At 53.6% G+C, this 20994-nt stretch overlaps 1 protein-coding gene across 4 annotated transcripts; it reads right to left on the bottom strand.

The window, feature by feature from the left end:
• IP6K3 (inositol hexakisphosphate kinase 3) lies at positions 1-20992 on the bottom strand. Of its 4 annotated transcripts, XM_054181021.1 has the most exons (8): positions 20529-20992; positions 20234-20291; positions 19044-19260; positions 10081-10407; positions 4906-5128; positions 3708-3880; positions 2800-2975; positions 1-1563 (listed from the first exon to the last, which is right to left on the bottom strand). In XM_054181021.1, the coding sequence occupies exons 3-8, from the start codon at positions 19255-19257 to the stop codon at positions 1093-1095; spliced, it is 1584 nt and encodes a 527-aa protein (XP_054036996.1). In that variant the 5' UTR covers positions 19258-19260; positions 20234-20291; positions 20529-20992; the 3' UTR covers positions 1-1092. The 4 variants fall into 4 exon arrangements, with proteins under 4 accessions (XP_054036996.1, XP_054036995.1, XP_054036994.1 ...); XM_054181020.1 differs by having other exon boundaries at positions 20234-20992; XM_054181019.1 differs by having other exon boundaries at positions 19044-20992.
• Positions 20993-20994: the final 2 nt, after the last annotated feature.

Raw genomic sequence — 20994 nt, 5'->3', positions numbered from 1 at the left:
TGAGAGTTACTTAGACAACTTTATTTATATCCCCACTCCCCAGTAATGGGGTTGTGTAACTCTGTTCCTTGTGTAAGGACATCTCTGTCACGTTTCCCACACCACGCAGGAAGGAATTATGTTTGTTCTGTAATAATAAAATCTGTCCACAAAAGCTGTAAACATTTTGAGTCTTTTGTTATTGTCTCTTCCAAACACACACACAATATTTGTATCAAAGAATTTCTAGGTGACCTTTAGTGTCTAGTCCCTGACTCAATCTCACACTTTTTTTTTAACTTTTTTTTTCTTTTTTTTAAGCAAAAATCCAGTGATGTGAAAGTTTGTTGTGACTGATATCTGACAGAATCGTCGCATTCCCTTACTTCCCAGCCCCTATGGAGCCCTTTGCTTAGAAAGTTTCTGGAAACTGTTAACAATCCCGCAGGGATATTAAACCCTTGCGAGGTCGAGTCCTTGGTCTCAGGCCCCCCCCCGCCGCTTTTACGCCTGAAGCAGCGCAGAACCTCTGCGGCATCTCGTCCGTTTCACCACCCGCGCCGTTGGGAGAACACCCGGCCGTCTCGCGGCGCTGGGCAGGTGGAGCCTGGATGTCAGGGGGGCGCGTTTTTCTCTCCCGCTCGTTGTCTCTGCCTTCAGCCCATAGCGTCGAGCGTGAGCTGGAAGTCACGCTGCAATCTGTTCCGACCTGCCAGCTCACTTTAATAGTCTCACTCAAATGCACAATATCTCCTTAGCCCGCTTGGCTTCCTGAGTGTAGAGGTGAGCAGGTCCTATTTTATCATTAAGACTCTTTCAAGTAATGCTTTCTTTTGGCTCACAAATAAATCAAGGACAGCAGTACAAGAAGAAAGGAAAATAAATCTTCTGATGGATTGCAGGCAGAACAGATTCTTTCAGCTCTTTGCTTTTTACGCTTGAGTTCAGTAATGGCACGTAGCGGTTTTTTTGCACTTTCCTAGCAAGCTGTCCGTGCTCTTCGTTCCATGCACGTGACATCCAGCAGCTGTGAGGGTCCCATACAACTGACCCAATGCGGTACTTTTCAGGGCTATCGGTCACTAGTAAATCCAGGCTATTTCACAGAATGTGTCATTTTCCTTCTGAGATATTCTGAAGGATTTTGATAAGGTTCTCCAGGCCGAAGATATAGCCGTGGTCTGGCCCGTCGTGAGTGGTGTGATTGCATTTGGAGCCTTTGAAAGTGGTGTGGGCAAAGTCTATCATGCGAACGTCGACTCTGGAGTGACTCGTGCCATGTGGAGTGGTGCAGTTTGTTTTTTGGAAGTGAAGGTGATTATCCAAGGGTGCCGTGTTCTCCTTGTGCTCCTGTCCATCGTAAATGATGAGAAGTGAGCTGGAGTAGAACCTGTAAGAGCTTTGCTTCCTAATGACGGAGAGCAGAGCTTTCAGCCGCAGGATGATGGGCTCCAGGAGATCCGTTCGGAGGTGGTTACCGTTGCACAGGAACTGGCGCAAGGTTTGCCTGAATCCCTCCGGTGAGAGTTTCCTGCCATAATACTTATCTTTGCAGAGAAAATGGCCAGTGTCGGCTTGGTAAACCTTGAGGAAAGAGAGCAACAATCCAGATTCAGTTGGTCGGTTTTCCCAAAGGTCTAGATTTCGCCCTAACCTAAAAACTTCAGAGCCACGCTGAGGAACGGGGCACGGATCCTCTGCAGTCTGGCCATACCTAGCAACGCTGGCAAGGTACTGCAGGCTTCTCGCTGAACCCCACCGCCTGTCTTTTCTGGAGATTTAAACTATTCAATTTAAACCACTAGCGCAGATTCTTGTTGTACTGCTATAAATCACCCTTTCGGGAAACCCAAATAGCCGTAAAGTCATAGCCGCGTCACTAGTGATTTACAGCGTTTTCCCGCTGGCGATGGTAGGAGTTTGCAGCGGCACAGGAAGACCCCAGCTTTGTGCCTTCTCGCAATACGTAATGCACGGGTAGCAATAATCTTGCTTTCTTAAACACAGAGAGACAAGAAGTAGACAGAAATTTGCATGTGAGGCTCGGGTAGCGCCGACTAAGAAATGAAGGAGTGAATTTAGAATTAGCTCACACGCCAGTTGTAATTTAAAGGATAATTTGCTCGACAGAAGGATGTCAAAGACCAGAAAGGGACACGGGTTTTGACACCAAGTCTTTATGCCGCTGTATGTGTGCTTTACGATCATCATTGTCATAATTATCCTTCAGGCACAGCAGAACAACATTTTGAAACCCGCTTGAGAAGTGCGAGTGAAACAAATGTGTGGTTTCCAGGAGGAAGGGCAGCGATTCTGAGCAAGAGGAACCACAATATTTAGCACAAAATAAAGCCCTCGCTCTTGCGGTGACAGGCTGAGACAGCTCTGCCCTCGCACGAGCGGGGCAAGGGATGCTTTTTGGTTTTTCTTTTTTGTGCAGCAGCCAAGGGCTGAGCGTGAGAGGGGAATCTGTGTCCGTCTACAGGCAGATTCTCAGCTGGGGTAAACTGGTCCCAGCTGCTCACACTGGTGGCAGTGGTGCGGGGTGGTGCTCATGCAGCCGAATCTCCCGAAGCCAAAGAGGGGACACGGGCAAGGGTCACCCCCCGTATGTGCCATGTTCCGTACTCTTCCCTAAGCGTCCTCTCCTGTTTGAGGACAGGACACACAGCCGAGTGGTCAGTCCTTACAGCCTGTATTTGGAGGGAGACGGGAATGAAACCGCTTCAATTTACGCCAACGAAGAGTCCCTTTAGATTTCCAGCTTGGTTTCAAGCCGTGTGTCGGGCAAACACCAAAAGGACCGAGGCTCCCTCTTACCTGCATCCCACAGATGCGAACGCCCAGAGACGCAGAGGTGCTTTGTGCACACTTCTTGATGTGCCGGGCTTTCTTCTCCTCCGAGGCATCATCGCCGTGCTGCCGGGTTCCCATCTTTAAGTCCAGGATGCAGGGATAGTTGTATTTTGATACCACATTTTCAAGCAATAGAAACTCTGAATTTGAGTTAAGGGAAACCCAATACTTTTAAATTCTAATTGAACGAGGTCTTAAATCAGAGCAACTGCTGACGCTCTCCGTAATAGCTCACAACTGTAATGAGACTTTCTGAGCCAATTTTACCAACATGTCATTGCTAGAGGCCCCTTGCTGCCAATTTCAGTTAATTTACTGTAGTACAGTCCTACCAATTAAAGCACCACCAGCTCCATTCTCTCGTGACACGACAGCCCTGGGCTGTCAACCCGACACCTTGCCTCAGCGCTGGACTCGCTCCGGCGGGTGTGGGCGAAGTTGTTAAGCTGTGTTACTCACATGACTGGGGGGGAATGAAGTGTAATAGGAAAATAAAAGGCGAGGCAGCTGCTAATTCCTCTGTAGTCGTGTTTTTAAATGTATGCCAAGGGGATCCTTGGCTTACGCTGAATACCTTTTACGGGAAGTGGGTTTTGGTTTTGGTTTAGGGGCTTCTTTTTAGAATAGAATAGAGTAGAATAGAATAGAATAGAACAGAACAGAATATTTCAGCAGGAAGGGACCTCCAATGATCGTCTAGTCCAACGGAGCGGTGGGAGAGGATAACAGAGCAGCTATATTCTGTATATTCTGTATTTTCCCAGGGACTGGGCAGAGGAGGGATGCCTACCCCCTGCGATAAAACATGCATCGATGATAAGCTGTTATTTGTAGCCAAGACTAGGCTGGAGGCGAGAGAGGAAAAAGGATACGATGAAGTTTGTTCTCATTATGCTTGGAGGACATGCGGTTCAGGTGCTGCCTGTGACAGTGCAGTCCCCAGGGGTTGTAGCTGTTTCTTTCTGGCTGGTTTCTGTTCGCATCTTCCAAAAGTGAATCTGTGCGGTACTGAAGGTCTGTCCTCAATAGCATCTTCCCCGGGCAGCTAGACAAAACACACAAAAGAACACGTTTGGTTTATAAGCTCCAGAAGAGAATATTCCTCCCCCCCTCTCTTTTGTAGAGCCTCAAACTTGATAAGGTGAATTTTCAGGGACTCTCAAAGGAAACATATTCATCATGTCCAACCTGTGGAGACCCTTTGTTACTCCGTAAAAGTAATTTTCAGAAAGCCTGCTATTGCTGCATGCCAATATTTTCTTTGATTATCATTTCAAAGTGTGCTTGGCTCCTATGAAAAGCGCCATTCATGGCACCAATGACCAGGAATCGCTATTTATCCCCCTAACGGGCACAACACAGGCAAATTGTCCCACAATAGGAACGATTCCCAATAGAGAGGGTCTGGTTTCGAGGAGGGCAAGGAGGGAGCAGAGATTTGTTCTCCTAGCAGGGTCATTCCTTGCTCTCTCTCATTGAAAAACCATAACTCCCGTCACGCCGAGGGCAGCGGATTCACGGTAGCAATATTGCACCCTTCAGTCATAGCTGACCTAGGTCTTCTCTGAACCAGTTTAAGAGGGAATATGTCTTGCGGAAAGCCCCTGCAAGCCCTAAGGTCACGGTGTGCTTGCAAGCACCACGATGCCTTTCAGAGACAGCTCTCCCCTGGGACGAGGACAGGATCGAGCCATCCTCGAGGCTGCTGCTTCTGGCTGGTTACCAGCGGAAGGGCGTCCATTGTGTGCTGTGTGCTTGGTGGCTCTTCTCCTGAGGCCTCTCCTCCTTTTGGAGCACGGGGCGCTCCGGGGAAGCAGGTTTAAAGCAGTTTAAGGCACATATTGGAGTAACGGCATCTCAGCGATAGCCAAATCTGCCCCACTCCATCACCAAGAGATGAACCATGAAGCCACCAAGCTGGGCTTTGCTTTCTTCGCCTTGGCTGGGCATTGCTTTAGCTCACTTTGCTTTAAACCAGGAGTTGTGCCACCAAAACCATCCCCGTTAGACCCTACCCAAAGGGGCAGGCGAGGACCAGGAGGAGATGCGCAGGGAGCGGCAGACCCTCACCTGTCTTTGAAGGTCTTGGTGAGCTGCGTGTGACTCCACTTGACGCACGTGTGCTCGCTGCCGGTGCCGGTGCTGGCAGCCCACTTGCATTTGTGCCATATCGTCACCGAGGAGTCGCTGATGGCGTTATCCAGCCGGCCGCAGCTCTCCGTCTGCAGGCTGGGGCTGGCGAGCAGGGTCAGGTTGCCGAGGCTGTCTTTTTTGAGGTGCACGGAAACGATGCCTAGACAAAAAAAACAAAGGGGAAAAAACCAAACCAGAGTGAGATTAACCTGTGGGTTACCGTACAGGTTTGGCCACCATCTGCACCAGCCCGAGGTGGTCCAGCCTCCCTGAGAGGGCTGGCACGCAGCAGGACAGTTGCCTCCTTGGGTTTTAGTGGCCACTGAACCCCCTCTGATTTGGGGTCCAATAAACAACATTAGTCTGAGACCCTGGAAAACAGCCACAGGCTTTTCTAATGTTCCCTCCTCTGGAGGCTGGGCTTGAAACCTGCCTCCTCTGAACATCATGTTCCTTTGTCCTCCATCCCTCTAGGCTCTGCTATGCCGCAAGTGACCCAGCAAAGACCCCTGCGTTGGACCCGGAGCTCCTGGGTTATTTATGACAAGGGATTTAGGTCTCACTTTTTAAGACAGGGCAAGGTTGGAAATGCTTTTCATTGGCAGGAAGCAAAGGGAGGGTTTGGGGACTAGGAATTTTCCAAAGACAACCAGCATGCCAACTCCTTCTTTTCATTGGAGAGGCCCCAGGAGTAAGGGCAGAGGCATGGGCATGGGCTGGCAGCGCTGCCCGCGTACGTGATGCCCGAACATTGTCACAGTCGTGTCCTTCCCCAAGCGCCCAAGGACCAGCACCACCCAAACGGCTGATGGGAGAGACCCGTACATGCCCCGTGTTGTGGCACGAGGGGGAATATGACCATGAGCGGGGATTATGACTTTCCACCTTAAGTGCTTAAAACGCCATTGTGTATTTTAGCATTGCGATTTTTCCCTGACACTAGCGGGAATCACAGGGCTCGGATGCCATTCAGCCCATCACAGATTTAGCCCAGCCTCGGCCCATCCGCGCCACGGGGACGGCTGCCTCCGCGTCTCAAATGACAGAGCAGGAATGGCCATGGCTGGCGTACCAGCCGGCTCTGACCTTTCTGGGAAAGGCTGATAACCGCAGTCCTGCTCCTGCAGCCCTCCGTCGGGGCTGCCTGAGCCTCTCAAAGCAGCGGAGGCATTTTTAGAGCATCCCCGCTTTGGGTCTCGGGGGGGATGCCAGCCGCGTGAGTCGTACCCTGCTGCTTTCCAGTCTCGCTGCAGGAAGGCAGATCCAAAAGAGCACGGTGGAGGCTGTTGGACCAGCAAAACTCATCACTGGAAAGAGCCCCCCCTCACCCTCCCCGTTAGCAACACGCGGAGCTGGGTTTTATCCAACTGTCCCCGGGGGATCCTCGCTTGGTCTGCTGGGCGCTGCGGGGAGATGCATTTCGGCAGCTTAACAAACAAGGGCGCTCTGTTCTCCCAAGCAAATTTGCCAAAGCAAATAAATACGCAAACTCCCTCCTCGCCATGTAAAGCGAGATTATGGGGAGCAAACACAGGCAGAAGGATTTGCCCCCTCTGTCTGCGTGCGCGCGGAGTCCTGCCTGCTGCCTTTTGCTGACAGAGGGAGGTTTTCATCGCCTGAATTGCCGCAGCCCGGTGTGTCTGCAGCCACCAGACACCTCCGCTGGACTCGGGTTGCCCGTCCCTGCCCGGGTCCTGCACCCCGTAACCCTCCAGCTCCAGCTGTATTCGAATGCACTTCCCTGCCCCCCTCCGTACAGCCCCCCTGCTCAGGTACCACAGCCCTTTCTGTTCCATTTTGCTGTAAAATCAGCATTAATCCGAGCAGCGTGCCATGGCAGGCTTGGTTAAATCGGCTAATTTTGCACTGCAATGGGGGAGGAATACACACAGGCTGCTTTGCTAAGGGAGCTGGGGGGCTGGAAACCTTAATTAGGGGGTAAGTAATATTTTTAGCCATCTCAGTCCTTTGCTCCTGGTGATGGTGAGCACGGGGAGCTCTGTCTTCCTCGGGCTCCAACGTTACCCACCTTTCACTGAGTCCCGTTCGTAAAAATCCCATTTTACAGATAACTGAGAGCAAGTGAAATTCCTATCAGCTCGGATGCCTGCTTTGAATTTTCACGGGACGTAGGCCGGCAAAAAAAGCCAGCCTATCTTTTGCCTAAATCAAAGCCTTTTTATTTTTAAAAAGTCACTGCGAGGCGAACGGAGTCCTGGATTCCCAATCTAGCGCTCCGCCTCAGTTACGGCGCTGTAGCAGCCTGTAACCTTAAAAACTGCCCCAATTACATATCTGCAAGTCAATGGGGCTGCGCTGATTTGCATAGTGCTGACAATCTGGCCCTAAAAACGTTATATATAGCATGAAACTAAGAGTCCTTAAGTATCTTAAATTAATATGAAAATTAACGGGGAGATTTTCAAAGGCAAGGATGAGCAGTTAAATTGCCAGGGAATGTGATCGTCTCGCTCCTTCCCGCTGAAGACTATGCCTTCAAAAAGCTACATTTCAGCCTGAAAAAGACTTTTGTTTCCTAATGTGCTTCCATACGGGGTTTGCATATGTCCTGCAGGTGACCTACGTGTGCAAACCAAACCCGTAACAGATGGCTACTGACCTTCTCTTCTATCGCAACAGGAAAGGAGCTATCTGGGAGCAAAGGTGTATTTAGGTATTTCTCTTTGCTGGCCTTTTAGTGTCACCCAAACCGCCAGCCCTCTCCTGTCCGGCACCAGCGGGTATTTACGGCTGCTGTCACCATGCTAGCGGCATCCCGGTCATCCTCTGTAGCTCTGCCCTCATGGGTTTATTTTTAAATTTACATGTGCGTGTATTCACTGCCGTGTGCAATAGAAATCTGAGCAGAGCCGGGCTTGAAAACAAGCCCAGCGTCCCCTTCGCAGGCTCCGCTCAGGGCAGGCGGAGGTTTGCGAGGGGATGGGGGGGGTTTGGGGGGGGGAGGGCAAAGGCGGTCCCAAGGTCACCAACCTGCCTGAAACGCTTAAGCGAGCGGTGGACATTCTTTTTAAGCGGCCGACTCCGTGTTCGATTTGAATGGTGACATTTGATCACCGCCGCACATAATGTCACCATTACATAATGGTCCCCGAGCCGTCCCCGTGTGTCCCCCCCCTGCAGCCTAAGAATAGAGATGAGGAACACGGACACGTGTGAAGGGGTGGGTGATGAAGACCTCCGGATTATTCTCCCTGATGCTCATCTCCCCCATCAGCCTCGTGGGAAAACGTTCCACCTCTGTAATTTTCCCCGGCGGTCAGGGCCGGGACAGTTATCATCAGAATTAAAAATGTGCGTGCCCAATGCCAAATTGGAGAAGAATTGCTATTTAATTACCCCTCGTCGCAAAACTCACTGGGACTTGCAATGGAAGAGAAAAAGAAGACAAAAAGGTATTAATAAACAGGCCACCCCTGAACTGATAAGCTGGGACTGCTTAACGTCTTTATTAGAGACAGAGCAGGGCCCAGCTTTCTGTCACCAAACCCTGGCCCCCGCTAAAGAAAACTGCTTAGAGGAAGACTTTTTTCTTTCTTAAGCATCTTTTTAATATGGTCCCATAAATCTGCAAAGGCCCCTGACTTTCTGGGAAAGGGAGAGATTGGATTGGAAGCGCATCGAAACTGCGGCTGACACTTCGAGCTCTTTTCTGTAACGCTGAAGGACCAAAAGATATTTTAAGTTTTCAGGTGACAGCTGAGCTTCTCGCCTCTCGCAAAAATCCAGGGTCGGGAGCTTTACGAGCAGCACAAGTCTGGCAGTAAAAGCAGAAATAGTGAGGGAATAAGAAAGGGAGGGAGGGAGGGAGGGAGGATGGCTTTAAAAAATATGCCAGGACCCCCACAGACACCGAGTGCTGATTTCCAGTAGCCCGGTTGAGAAATTCAGCTGGGAAAGTGGTGCAGGGCAAGGAGAGTCAGGGACAGGGAAACTGAAGGGGGGGACCGGGCAGCGATGGGGGGCACCGGGCAGCGATGGGGGGCACCGGGCAGCAAGAGGGGCGGGCGGGAGGCTCTCCCCTGTCCCAAGAATGTCTCCCTTGTGGCTGAACAGCCACCTGGATGGGATTTTTAAGAAGCTAAGTGGTCCGTGCCTCTGGTTTCCCAGGGACCAGGGCTTACAGGAGCGCTGGGGGGAGCGGGGCTTGGCTAAGGTGGAGCAACCGGCCAAAGCGATGCTTGAGACAACTCTGGGCTGTTTCTTCAGGCTCGGTGTTTCATGGTGGCCCCAAGGACTGTCTCTCCCCCAGCTCATGCTGGTGCCAACCCTGACCCTTTCCTTGCTCTCCCCAACTCCTCTGTCTCTGACACAAACCTTCACCTCCTCCGAAACCAAGGCCTGGAGCAACGGGACCATGCACGTGGGCACCCCGAGCTCTGCCCTGGGTACAGAAAGCCTTTTTAATCAGGGATGCTAAGTCAACGCTCTACTGAACAGGGCACGTAATGTATCAGATCTTGTGAATCCTGTTTGGAACAAGACTGTCCTGGTCCCTGCACCTATTCAGTGCTGCCATTCACATGCCATCAGACCAACCCACCTGCGGCCATGACCTGCACAATCCTCAAAGCGAACACTGATGGGAAACCCCAGCCTATTCCTGCCTCTTGTTCTCTGTTTTTTTCTGTGTTTGCCCTCTTTCGCTCCTGCGCTGCCCGGGCTCGCGGCTCCCTGGGAGGGATCGTGTCCATGCTCTCAGCCTCCACCTTCTCATGCCTGTCCCACTTGGAAGCAAACCTGTTTCATCCCTGCTTGACATAACGAGCATCCCCTGCGTTACCAAGGCTGACCATGGCAGCAAGGGGATGGGCAGAGGGGAGGATCTCCTGGTGCCATCAGCCAGCGCTTATCCCTTATTAGCCATCAGAGACTCCCCCCATCAGCCACAGAGACCCCGGAAACCCTCCCAGACCTGCTCCTGTGCTCACACTCATGCGGGAAGCATCCTTGCTCTCCAAAACGCGCACGAGTGACGGGGCTCCATACCTCAGAGCCAGCCCCGACCGAGTCCCACCAGCCCTTCTCCCAGTCTCAGGACTAATCCCAGTGACAACACTGGCCCTTAGCTCCTTCCCCAGTCTCTCTCCTTACCTTTATACTGGGGCGTGAACTGCCTCATGGCCAAGGGCAGTGACTCGTAGAAGCTCAGCTCCTGCAAGACCAGGGGCTTGCAGACCGTGTGCTCGTCGTACTTCATCATGCTCATGTGGCCGCCCACCTGATGGACGAAGGGCTCCAGGAGGACGGCGGTCCGGCTCTCGCTGGGCTCCAGAGGGCTCTGCCCCACCATGGTGCTGGGCGAGAGGCGGACGGGGGAGTCGCTCCCCTTTAGTAGCAGCAAAGGGAGATCGGGAGTGGGATTTGGGACATACTCCGCCAGGCCAGTTAACACCCACGCTGGATCTTCACCGACAGTGTCTGCAAAACAGAGGGTATGGGGGAGTGTGAGAAAGGGGGACGAGCCACTACAAAGCCACCATCTGCGCCGGCATCCCGCAGCCAGGGCCGGGTATCGAGGGCGCAGCCCGGTGGGATGAGGCCTTCAGGTGCCCAGGGGCTGGAAGGGAGCCCCAGCCTGAAGCAGAGAGTCCAGAAACCACGCAATTTAGACCTGTTGTGAGCAAAAGAAAGAGAGGGGAATGATCGAGAAGAGCTATCAGGTTAATGCGGTGGCCTCATCAAAGCAGCTGGATCAGGGCATTCCTTGGGCTGGTAATGCCAGGTTATTAATACGCTGTGTTAATGACACCCCTTGCTGTGAAACAGCCCCAGTTTGCCTTACGAGACAGTGCTAATGATGGTCTTAGTCTTTCCCAAGCTAGAACATTCCTTCCAAAGGAGGTTTATTAATAAAGCGGCTGGACTCCCTGGGCAGTCCCTTGCCCCTTAACGCGGCTGACGGGGTTATCAACATTTTCTGCACCTTCTAAAGAAATCTGAGTTTGGGACATTCCCTTGTCATTTAACACCAGAGCATTAGCAGGAGTGTTTCCTCTGTTGTGCTAACACGTGGCACGAAGATGTGTCAAACCAGCACCGAGATGGTTTGCACCCAAGCGCCGGCTCCCCCGCGCTCTCTCTCTGCTGCAGCCCAACAGATCCATTCCTGATTCCAGCCCCCGAGAGAAATTCCTCTCTGATTTTGACAGACATGGAGCGCACCTGTGCTGCACTGCCTTGGCTTCCCCTGCAAGCACCCAGCATCACCCACCCCTTCACTTTGTTCTTTGCAAGAAGCCCCTGGGTGGCTCTTGCTCTGGTGGACACGGGGCAGGGGAACCCCACAGCCCCTGGGGATGACAAAAAGGCAGCTGAGCTAATATTTACACTGGAGAGGCATCTGGCTTCATACCATCGAGGCAGTAAAATCAGAGGAAGACAAGCCAGACCCCAAATTAAAAGGAATGGGGAAAATAAAAATAAAATCACCCTTTTGAGGACTGGTCCATGTTCCTGCAGCCCTCAAAAAGGGTGTGCAGAGTCCTGGTTTGCCTGTCCCTGTTAGCATGGGTGACTTTCTCCTTGTTCCTCCACCTTCAGCCTGGCTTGGGGAGTTTTGCATCCAATTTTTGCTAGAAAAAACCCAGCGCAGTTGATAACAACGTCTTCGGAAGAGCCATTTCTCTTTAGCAAAGCCTCCAGGATGTGTTGCTGGGTGAGCGGCACCACCTCTGCCAACCCCAAGCCTTGCTGGGACCGGGCAAGATGATGCCAACACCGTCACCCCCTCCTTGACCGGGAGACACCGAAGAGCCGAGGGATGCTGGTATCTCCCTGCTCCCGCCAGGAATAAAGCCGGCGTTTCCCACGGCGGGCAGCCGCTGCCAGATCTCTGCAGGGAGGGCAGAGCCTTTTCCCCAGTGCCGGCACTTCCAGCCCAATCCAGGAGCTTTCCCCACTGAAAGGCAGCGTGTTCCTCACCCTGCAACAAAGAGCCCGAGCTCTGCTGCCTGAATTTCCCCTTCGCCCTCCTCCTGCTGCAATTAAACCGCCGAAGAAACGAGCCCTCGGCGCAGGTTTGCGTTTCGCTTGGAGGAGTGGGATGAAGCAGGTGGAAGGGGGAGAAAAAACACTCCAACCTCCGGAACACCCGGAGCAGCTCCTTTACCTTCCCCAAAGGGGTTGTGGGGTTCCCCGCCCCCTCCCTGACGTTTTCCTATTCTTTCGTCACTCTTTGGAGAGGAATTTCTCCTCTGCAATTCCCAGCCTGTACCAGCCAGAGGGAACAAAGCCCCGGCCGCTCAGGTGAGGGCTTTTCAGCCGGGGAAGAAAGCAGCTCCTCAGAGCTTTTCTAGAAGTTAATAAAAGCATTTAGCATTTTGTGAAGTCGTGGCAACTTTTGAAGAGGATTTCTGCCTTGAAAGCTGTAGGTTTGTGGGGGTTTTTCTTATCCCTCCTTTGAAAAAAAAAAAAACAAAAAAAAAAGAGAGAAAAGCAAAAAGCGGATTTGTCGTAACACCCCTTTGGAGCAGAGAGAGCAACAGGGCTGCAAACCGGCGTGTATGGCTTCAGAGCCAGTCCAAGGCTGAAAACTCGGCTGACGTAACACACAGAATTCTGGCAACCTTGGCATCGCCAAGAGGGTTGGGGGGGGGGGGTGGTGGGGGGAAAACCACCCTCCAAAGAATTTGATAAGGCTCTTATTGTTTTCCCTTAAGCAAAACTCGGAGCGAGATTTGCAGTACGAGAAAGGGGCTCTTTTCATTTGGTTCATGCTCTGAAGCAGCTCGTCCATTCGGAGCAGATAAATGTTACCGCAAACACTTACCGAGCTGCTCTGAGCTCCTCTGAAACAAGACACTCTCGAAATAAATCACCTCTGCCAGCTCAAGTTATCGCAAATGCCAAAAGATATTTACGTCACTAAAAATACACGGAATTACAGATAAATCTGTATCCTCAAAAACAAAACCAGAAACCTTGCCTATTTTTCCCCTAGCTAGAAAAAAAAAAAAAATAAAAATAAAAAGGCAACCCAGGCACTGCGGATGAAGAGGAGTCAGAAAATATTGGGGAAGGAAAATAAAGAGAATTCCCCTCTTTGGGGGGGGAAAAAAAAAAAAAAAAAGTAAATATTTTAAAACATCTGCATCTCCCAGCTGTTCTCCCCGGTGGCTGTCGGAACACACCATCTTCCCTTCGCAGCAGCATCACTGGCCTGAGCCAGACCTGCGTTTTTAAGGACCACGAATGTGTGTCGAGGAGCTGACGGGCTGATGGGCACCATCAGGGGCCCGCGGGGACACCGATGGCCAGGTACCGTCACCGCCCGCCCCGCTCCCACCGAGGGCCAAATGTCAAAAAGAGTCTGAGCTAAACAGGTTATTTACTCCCAACTCTAAACGCGGCCAAAAGAAATGGAGCAGATTAAATTCTCTCCTCTTCAATTCGTGCCTGCTGCATCCCAGCCCAAGCAGAACCCAGTCTGACGCGCTGGGGGCAAAACCAGACAGCCCGACCCGCGCGGAAAAGCCCAAACCTCGTCAAGGGCTGGGGTCCTCTTAGCAGAAATACTTTGGAATATTAAAAAGCAAAAACTTCAAAAACAAGTGCCCTGTCAGCACAGGACCAAGTTCTTAGTCTTATATATCACGTGCAACACCTTTACCTCTGGGGGACCCGGCTCCCCAGAGCACCCTGCGCAGCATCGGCTTTCAAGCACTGCAGGGGGCTGCTAATTTTTTTTTTTTTTTGCTGTATTAAAGGCAAGAAAATAGCATAGCTGTTAATTTGAAGAGACTCGCATGGCCGTAGCTCTTGGCACTGGAGCTGACCTGGATTCAAAGCCAGGTCCTGCACCGGGTGCCAGCCCAGCCCAGCCCGAGGTGCGGGCAAAGCCCGATCGCCCCGTCTCCCTTCAGCCTCGTCCCTCCAAACTCCGCCACACCTTGGCCATAAGGAAAATCCTACTGGTTCCAGCTCAGAACCCATCCCGGCAGGGCTGGACGCAGACTCGGGCTGTTCGCAGGGGCAGGCAAATGGCTACAACCCTCAATGAACCTCCAAATCTGCCTTTCCTGCTCTTCCCTCGTCTGCAGCCAAAGTCAGAACTACTTGCGGGGCAGCATCATGCTGGGAGCGAAAAGCTCAGCTCTCGGCAAGAAACCCAGCTCCAACCATCCTGCCATAAATCCTTACACGCAGAAACCCTCAGCTCTTTTATCTTACGTTTCCTTTCCTGACAGAAAATGATGTTCCTAAAGTCGATGACTGGTCCCTCCTGAAAAAGATGCCAAGGTTGGGTTTGCTGCACCGAAGGATTTATTTGGCTGCTTTGCGGGAAGGGGATGGGGGCGCACGGGGAGGGATGGGAGTCGCATTATCTGGGGCTGCTGCCACCTCTCTGCCCCCTCCGGGGCTGGCCTGGGCATCGGGAGATGGTGTGGGGCGGCAGCGGGGCTGGCGAGGGCTAGGCTTCCCGGCGGGATGCGGGAACGTGCCTTTGGACCACCATAGCAAGCCTGGGGCTGCCAGCAGTGCCATGGAATGGGGTCCTGTGGGAAAGGGCACAGGTGCCCTCACCCCCTGCCCAATTTCAGCCTTTCACACCACCAAACACCATCTGCCTTTTTGCCCAGCCTCTCCATGCTTTCCAGCAATGCCACGAGTGCGATGGAGAATCAAAAGCCACCAGGCTCACGTTTTGCAGACCCCATGGATGCTCCAGAGGCTCGCACCAGCCCCTCCGGGTGCCAGCTGTCCCCCCACCCCAGCTCCCAGCCCTTCCCGCAAGCAACATGCTTGGAGCCTCCCGAATAACATCCCACCCACGCTCCAAAACAAAGCCCTTGTTCATCCCGCCCCTGTCCATCCTGCCCTGGAAGGCGGCCGGCGCTGATGCAGAAGCCGCCCTGGAGCTCACCTGCTGGGTGTGGGTGGCCGGCGGGGGCTGGGTGCCGAGTGTGGCCTCGGGGCGCTGCCGGGGCTCAGGGTGCTGCCGGGGCTGCGTTTCTTGCTGCTTCTCGGCGTGGTTCGAGTGTGAGAAATGAAGGAGCGGGGGCAGCCCGCGGGCATTTGGGCCATCACCTGACTGCTGCCGTCGGTGCTGGCAAGCGCCTGGTATGTCCAGCTGACAGCTGAGCTTTAAAGGGGGGGAGAGACACCCTTGGGTGGCAAAAGGAAAACAATGCCGCCTGTGCGAGAGGGTTAAGGATGGAAAGAGAAGGGGCCGGCCGTCTGCGAGGCTTTCCAGAAAGCGTGGCCACGCTCCGGCTAACCTTGTGCAATAGTCTGCCCAGGAAAACAACTGTTGCTTTTTTCCGGTGTGTTTTCCACCGTACAACCCGCAAAAGCCTCCCTGGCTCAGCCCCGCCGGCGTTTATCGCCTCCCTGGGGAGGAAGGTTGGGAGCTGGCGGTGGGTGCGGGATGGACACCGGCTTCCCAGAGCTCCCAGCAGACAAACCCACCGGTTGTTTGCTCCCTGAGGGGGAAAACACGCCGGGGTGACCCAGGGGAGGACGGGCAAAGGGGCTGCAAGCGCTGGAGGGAGGCGGCGAGAGGAGGCGGGATGCTGCGGGACAGACCGAATCACCAGTCTTTTTGGCAAAGAAAAGCTATTTACAGCAAGGGGGGCAAGGCACGGGGCAAGAGCAGGGTTTGACCGAAGCTGGGCAGCAGGTGAGCGGATCAGGGAGCGGAGCCCGCAGACGCCCAGCCCCGACCCTGCCAACAGCCTTGTGCAGGGAAAAACGACACCGCAGCACTTTGGGACCGGTGGGGGAATGGAAAAGTCCCAGGGAGCTTCCTGCCAGGGCCGAATTGTCTCCTCCAGTGAGGCAAGGACAGCGTGTGTGTCCCCCTCCGGACCCCCTCCACCCCCGGGGGAGAAACAAACACCCACTGCCGGGCGTCCGCTCCAGCACATGCCAAGGGCCGGCTGCCCTGGACACGCCATGCCAGCCCCATCCATCCCAAGAAGACACAACCCGTCTATTATTTAGGGGATCCAGGCATCCCCCAGGACAAGCAGGGGGTGGTGCCTGCTCTCATCCCCCCATGCCGGGGGTTCTGGACCAGTCCCCAGTGATAACCCGGGGGACGTTAGTAAATCAGTGCCCACGACTGGGGCCCCGCAGGCTGCGAAGGAGAAGGCGCTGGGAGGGGCTTTGCCGCAAAACGGCAGGAGGTTGGGAAGAAAAGCTTGCTGTTGAGATAACGATTGATGGATGTGGTAATTCTCACTAACTGGAGGGGAGAAAACGGGCTCACGAAGACCAGAGGGATCGAACTGATGGTCAGGGGCAGAGGCTGAGATTAAAGACGAGGATGAAACACAGACCCCCTGATACCCAAGCCCTGACTTCACTCTGCTGTATGCTGGTATTTTAGATCAGGAAAGTGCTTTTTTTAAAATAAAAGCTTGGTTTCCGAAGAAAAAAAAGCTGACGTGGGCACTCTGCGAGGCCAGCCACGGTGCGTCCCCCCCTACCAACAGCTTATGGCCTCCCCTTCCCCGCTGCATGCCCCTCACTACAGCATCATCCCTGGTCGCATCCCCTCGGCAAACGGCTGAGCTGTCGGTTATCCTTAAATGTTGCTGCTGTAGGGTTGTGGAGAACTCGCGCTCGATAACATACCCCCGGTGAGAGGTTTTCGGTGGGTTTAGGTGCCGTTAAAGGGGACAGCGACGCGAGGAAGGGCCGACCCAGACCTGGGGATGCTGGTGCAGACCTGGACCCGGCTGCTGCCTTCTCCATCCCGCCTGAGCTTAAATAGACAGGGCTTAGCACCAAAACCCCTGGCTCTCCTGCTACAGGGACACAGGTGACATGGCCCAAGTTGTCCCAGGGCTGTAGCACCTCTTGCCCTTCGGCAAGCCAGGGGTGATGGATGCAGACACCAGCTCTCTCTCCTGTGCAGCTGGAAAAGGCTCAGCGTCACAGGACGGCGTCCCCACATGCCACCGCTCGGCATCACAGACCAGCCCAGCAGCAGGAACATGCTGGTCCCCAGCATCTGCTTCTCCCTCTTCCCATCCCCTAAGTCCAGCTGGCCTTGGCGTTTCCTCCTCCTTTTCCAGGACAGACAGGGCAGGGCTCCAAGCCGGCTCCCTCTCCCCATGCTGCCACGTGGGTAGCACGGGCAAGCAGCGAGTCCCGACATCCCTTATTCTCATCTTCACCCGCAACGGCACATTGCTCCAAAAGCCCCCAAAAAGAGAAGCCAAGCCAGTATGCAATCCCCAAACACGCCAGGCTTTAAATCTAATTGTTATTGAGCTGGTAGGAGGGGGCTGGGACCATGCTGGGGGCGGGGGAGCGGTCCCTTGGGCTCAGTGAGAGACAGGACCGGGCACCCAGGTTTGCCCCGTGGCCCCAGGGAGCCCAGCACGGGTGTCCGGCTGCTGCAGCACATCACCGGCGCACACCTTTCTCCTTGGCAGAAGCCCGTCCTGCCGGAGAGCGTATGTATTTTTAATGCGTGTGTTAATTGAAGCAATCTCATTTTTATGTCGGGTGTATTGCCGGGCCGGGAGACATGTCCTTTGCAGTTATCGCTCCATTAAAACAAGCGCATGGAGGATGCTCGAGCCGGAGCCCGGGAGCGGCTGCGGGGTCCCCGCGCAGGCAGCCGGGCTGATTGCCGCTGCCGAAGGGCCGCAGAGCCGCAGAGGCAATTACTCAGCCTCTTGTAAAAAGCAGAGCCCTCTAAGGGGAGAGCAATCCTGGCTCATATTAAAACTATGCTAATTAGGAACTAATTACGGGCACAAAGATATTATTACCCTTGGCTAGCCTGCAGGCTGCCGCCTCGGTCCCGGCTCCAAACCTCTCCCAGCCCGGCCCAGACGCGGGGCAGGGTGGGCAGGTTGTCATCTGCAGAGGAGGATGCCAAGGCTGAAGTGAGCCAGGGCTACCCGGTCCCCAGCCCCTGGGTAACCTCAGCACCACCGGGCCTCATCCTGACATGACCCGTGCAGGGCCCTTCTCCTATTAAACCACTACTTTTCTATCTGCGGGGAGAGCTGGAATAAAACTGCGTGACTGAGGATTGCCTTGGACATTGAAGAAAAACAACAAAAACTGCCCAAGACACGCAGGGACCTGACGCTGACCCCGTTGTGCTGTGCCCATCCTTTCCCATCCCGCACAGATACCAATGGTGTGGGTTTTTCCCCTTTCCATTTCTAAAGGCTTTGCACCATCCTTAAGTCTTTGCTGTCGCTTTATCCTCCACGCTCTCCCTAGGCGGGCAGCGGTGCCGGACGTGAGCTGCCACAATGGCACGGTGACACCAGGACAGCCAGGCTGGGTCAGCCCCTTGCCCCGAGCCAGCGCTGGGATGGAAATGCCCTTCGTGCTGCTGCTGGGTGCTGGAGCCTCACCCGGTGGCTGGCACACACACACGTAACCCCTTGTCAGGGTGTCCTTGCTGCTAGTGGCACCTTTGGGACCCCAGCTGGGAGCAAAGCAGGAGCTGCTCTCCTGGAGGGAGCACAGGGACCATCCCTGGATCCATTTCTGAGCTGGTTTACGTGGAATTAGCTCAACCGCAGCCTGCGAGCCCAGCCCTGCTCCCAGCCACCCTTGGTGTTTTCCTCTGCTGTTGCTGTTTGGATGCCGAGAGCTGTTTTGAAGTTGGGATGTAAACACTGAATCTAGCCTTACAGTAGGTCACTGTGAAGTGACACGGGGCAGGTGGTCTCCTCCATCAGAGGGGACATCAGCGGAGGTTCTGGTGTCCCCAGGGCACTGCTGCTCCGCCAGGAGCCGCGGGAGGGGGAGCTCAGGGGGTTCCTGCAGTGCAGAGCCAACACTCTGTCCCTGGGTGAGGCGAGCTCGAAGTCAAGCAAGGTTTCCACAACCCGTTGGGGTCTCCTCATTCAAAGACACCCGTGGGCTTTGCATCAGACCTCACCAGCCTTACAGAAGTGTTCCTACAAAATTAAAGTGCTGCTGTGAGGTGAGCGCAGAGGTCTGGTCCCCGCGATGGAGCCTGCTCTGCTGGCAGCCCCCCGAGGGGCAGGGAGGTGGGACAGGACTCGCACCTCGCTCTCCACAAGAGCGAGGGTCCCTTCATTAACATGCACAAAAACCCTTTTGCAAACACCTACCTGGAGGCTGTTCTTTAAAGGTTGAAGGAAGCCACGGTGGAAATCCCGGGGGGAGGCACGGCGGAGTGATTGCTTCAGACAGGGGCCGTGCCGGAGGGAGGCGCCTTCGGGCAGGACTCGCTGGCCGTGCTCCTTCTTCTCCGGTTCGCCTTGATCTTTCCAGGAGAACTGGCACAGCGCCCTGACTCCGCGCCCCATAAATAAGGCACAGCATCAGCTGTCATGTCAGCAGGAGACAAAACATTTAATGTGAAAGGCTTTAAATGGAAGCAGGAAATGAAAAGATAAAGGGCAAATTTTATTTTAGATTCCTTGTTGGTACGTGTTTTCCTTCCTGACAGTAAAGGGATGCGACGGCTTTATCAGCCCACCGTTGGGGAATTTATTTATAGAAACTTAATACTTTGCAAGAAAGTGGGAGGGGGACGTTAGTGACTGGTTGAGTGAAGGCAAGTTGTAAGGAGAGCAGGGCAGCGGGATGAAGAACCCAGCCAGTCCCTCTTCTTTGAATGGGCCTGGGGTTCTGGGAAAAACTGCTGGTACCACAGAAATTATCCATACAGTTTGTTTGGAGCAAGCAGGAGCTTGGCAGCGAGCGTGGCATGAAAGCAGTCTTCTCTGCTCTCAAGACAGCAAAGGGAAGAAGGGACACGGGGGCAAGACTATCACAGAAAATATCGTGGCAGCTTGGTTGAAAGCAAACATCCTCTGGCACATGTAATTACACCAAACCGAAGACTGTTTCCTAACCTTGAATATATTTCAGCTGTAACTTAGCAACCTGGACTGGGTAAAAGCATCTGAACGGGAACGCAGGTTCGGAGGAGAGATTTAACCTTGCGTTCCCCTTTGTTCCCATACCTTAGCAACAACCCAACGCCAGAGGCGCGGCAGCCAGCTCCCACCGACTGCCACGGAGCCAACCTCCTCCCCTGCCCGTGGAAGTCTCCTCCTTCGTCACCCAGACCCACATTATGAGATTAATTAAGCATCTCTCTAAACAAACACGAGTGAGTCAACCATGTCCACAGTGATTACACAATGATGATTCACGGACGACTCGTGCCGTTTCAGGAGCAGACTCTGAAGTTGAAACTCGCGGTAGCACACGGTCTGAGTCACCGACACTCAGGTGAGAGTGGAATTGAAAACACTCAAGGAAACAGACACTAAAGACAACTCAGACTTACCAGCAAGATGCGCTTGTATGTCTCCTACTCACCAAGCAACCTTGGAAACCCTGGGGATCTGGAAAATAGTCGGAGTTGACTTTTTGCCCTTTTCCTTGACATAAATATCCCCCCTTTTACAGTGCTTTGTGATGGCTTTGCTTAAAGCGCATTAACCTTTGGGACACAAGGAGGGAAGCGATACATCCAGTGACAAGCAACAGCCTGGGAGCAAGGGCAGGAAGGGACATCCATCCCACTCCAGCACTGTATCCAACACTTCCCTCACTACTTCCCAGTCTTCCTATTCCATCACCTGTCCCATAAACCAGGCGAGTTAACCGCGGCCTGAGGATGCCACAACACACAGGATCAGCAGCTTGGACCAGAGTCAAGGGTTTCTGCAGCGGCTGTTGACTTCAGCGCGCCAGGGACCTGCCTTTCAGAAAACAAGTGCAAAACACACGAAGCTTGAGGCACCCTCGGTTACCATAGACTTATTGCACCATCTCATTCCTGCTTTAAATAAACTGCTTTATTACGGGCCACAGGAATACTGATCAGCTGCTAAACCGTCCTCCAAGCTGTCAGTCTCTACAAACTGCAGCTAAAGAAGCTAACTGCTCTTCAAACACACCTCTGCTTAACGCCAGCTATGCCCGAAACACAGATTTAACTTGCAACCAAACACGTGAGACTGCTGGTTATTGCAGCTGGCCACCGAGCGTCACAAGGATCCACGTCGTCTCATTCGGCTGTCACGCAATCCCCGTGCCACCTTC

This window comes from Rissa tridactyla, chromosome 21 (genome assembly GCF_028500815.1).
Source record: "Rissa tridactyla isolate bRisTri1 chromosome 21, bRisTri1.patW.cur.20221130, whole genome shotgun sequence".
Lineage (NCBI taxonomy): Eukaryota > Metazoa > Chordata > Aves > Charadriiformes > Laridae > Rissa > Rissa tridactyla.
The sequence above is the reverse complement of the archived record's forward strand: the minus strand, read 5'-3'. Positions and strand labels throughout refer to the sequence as shown.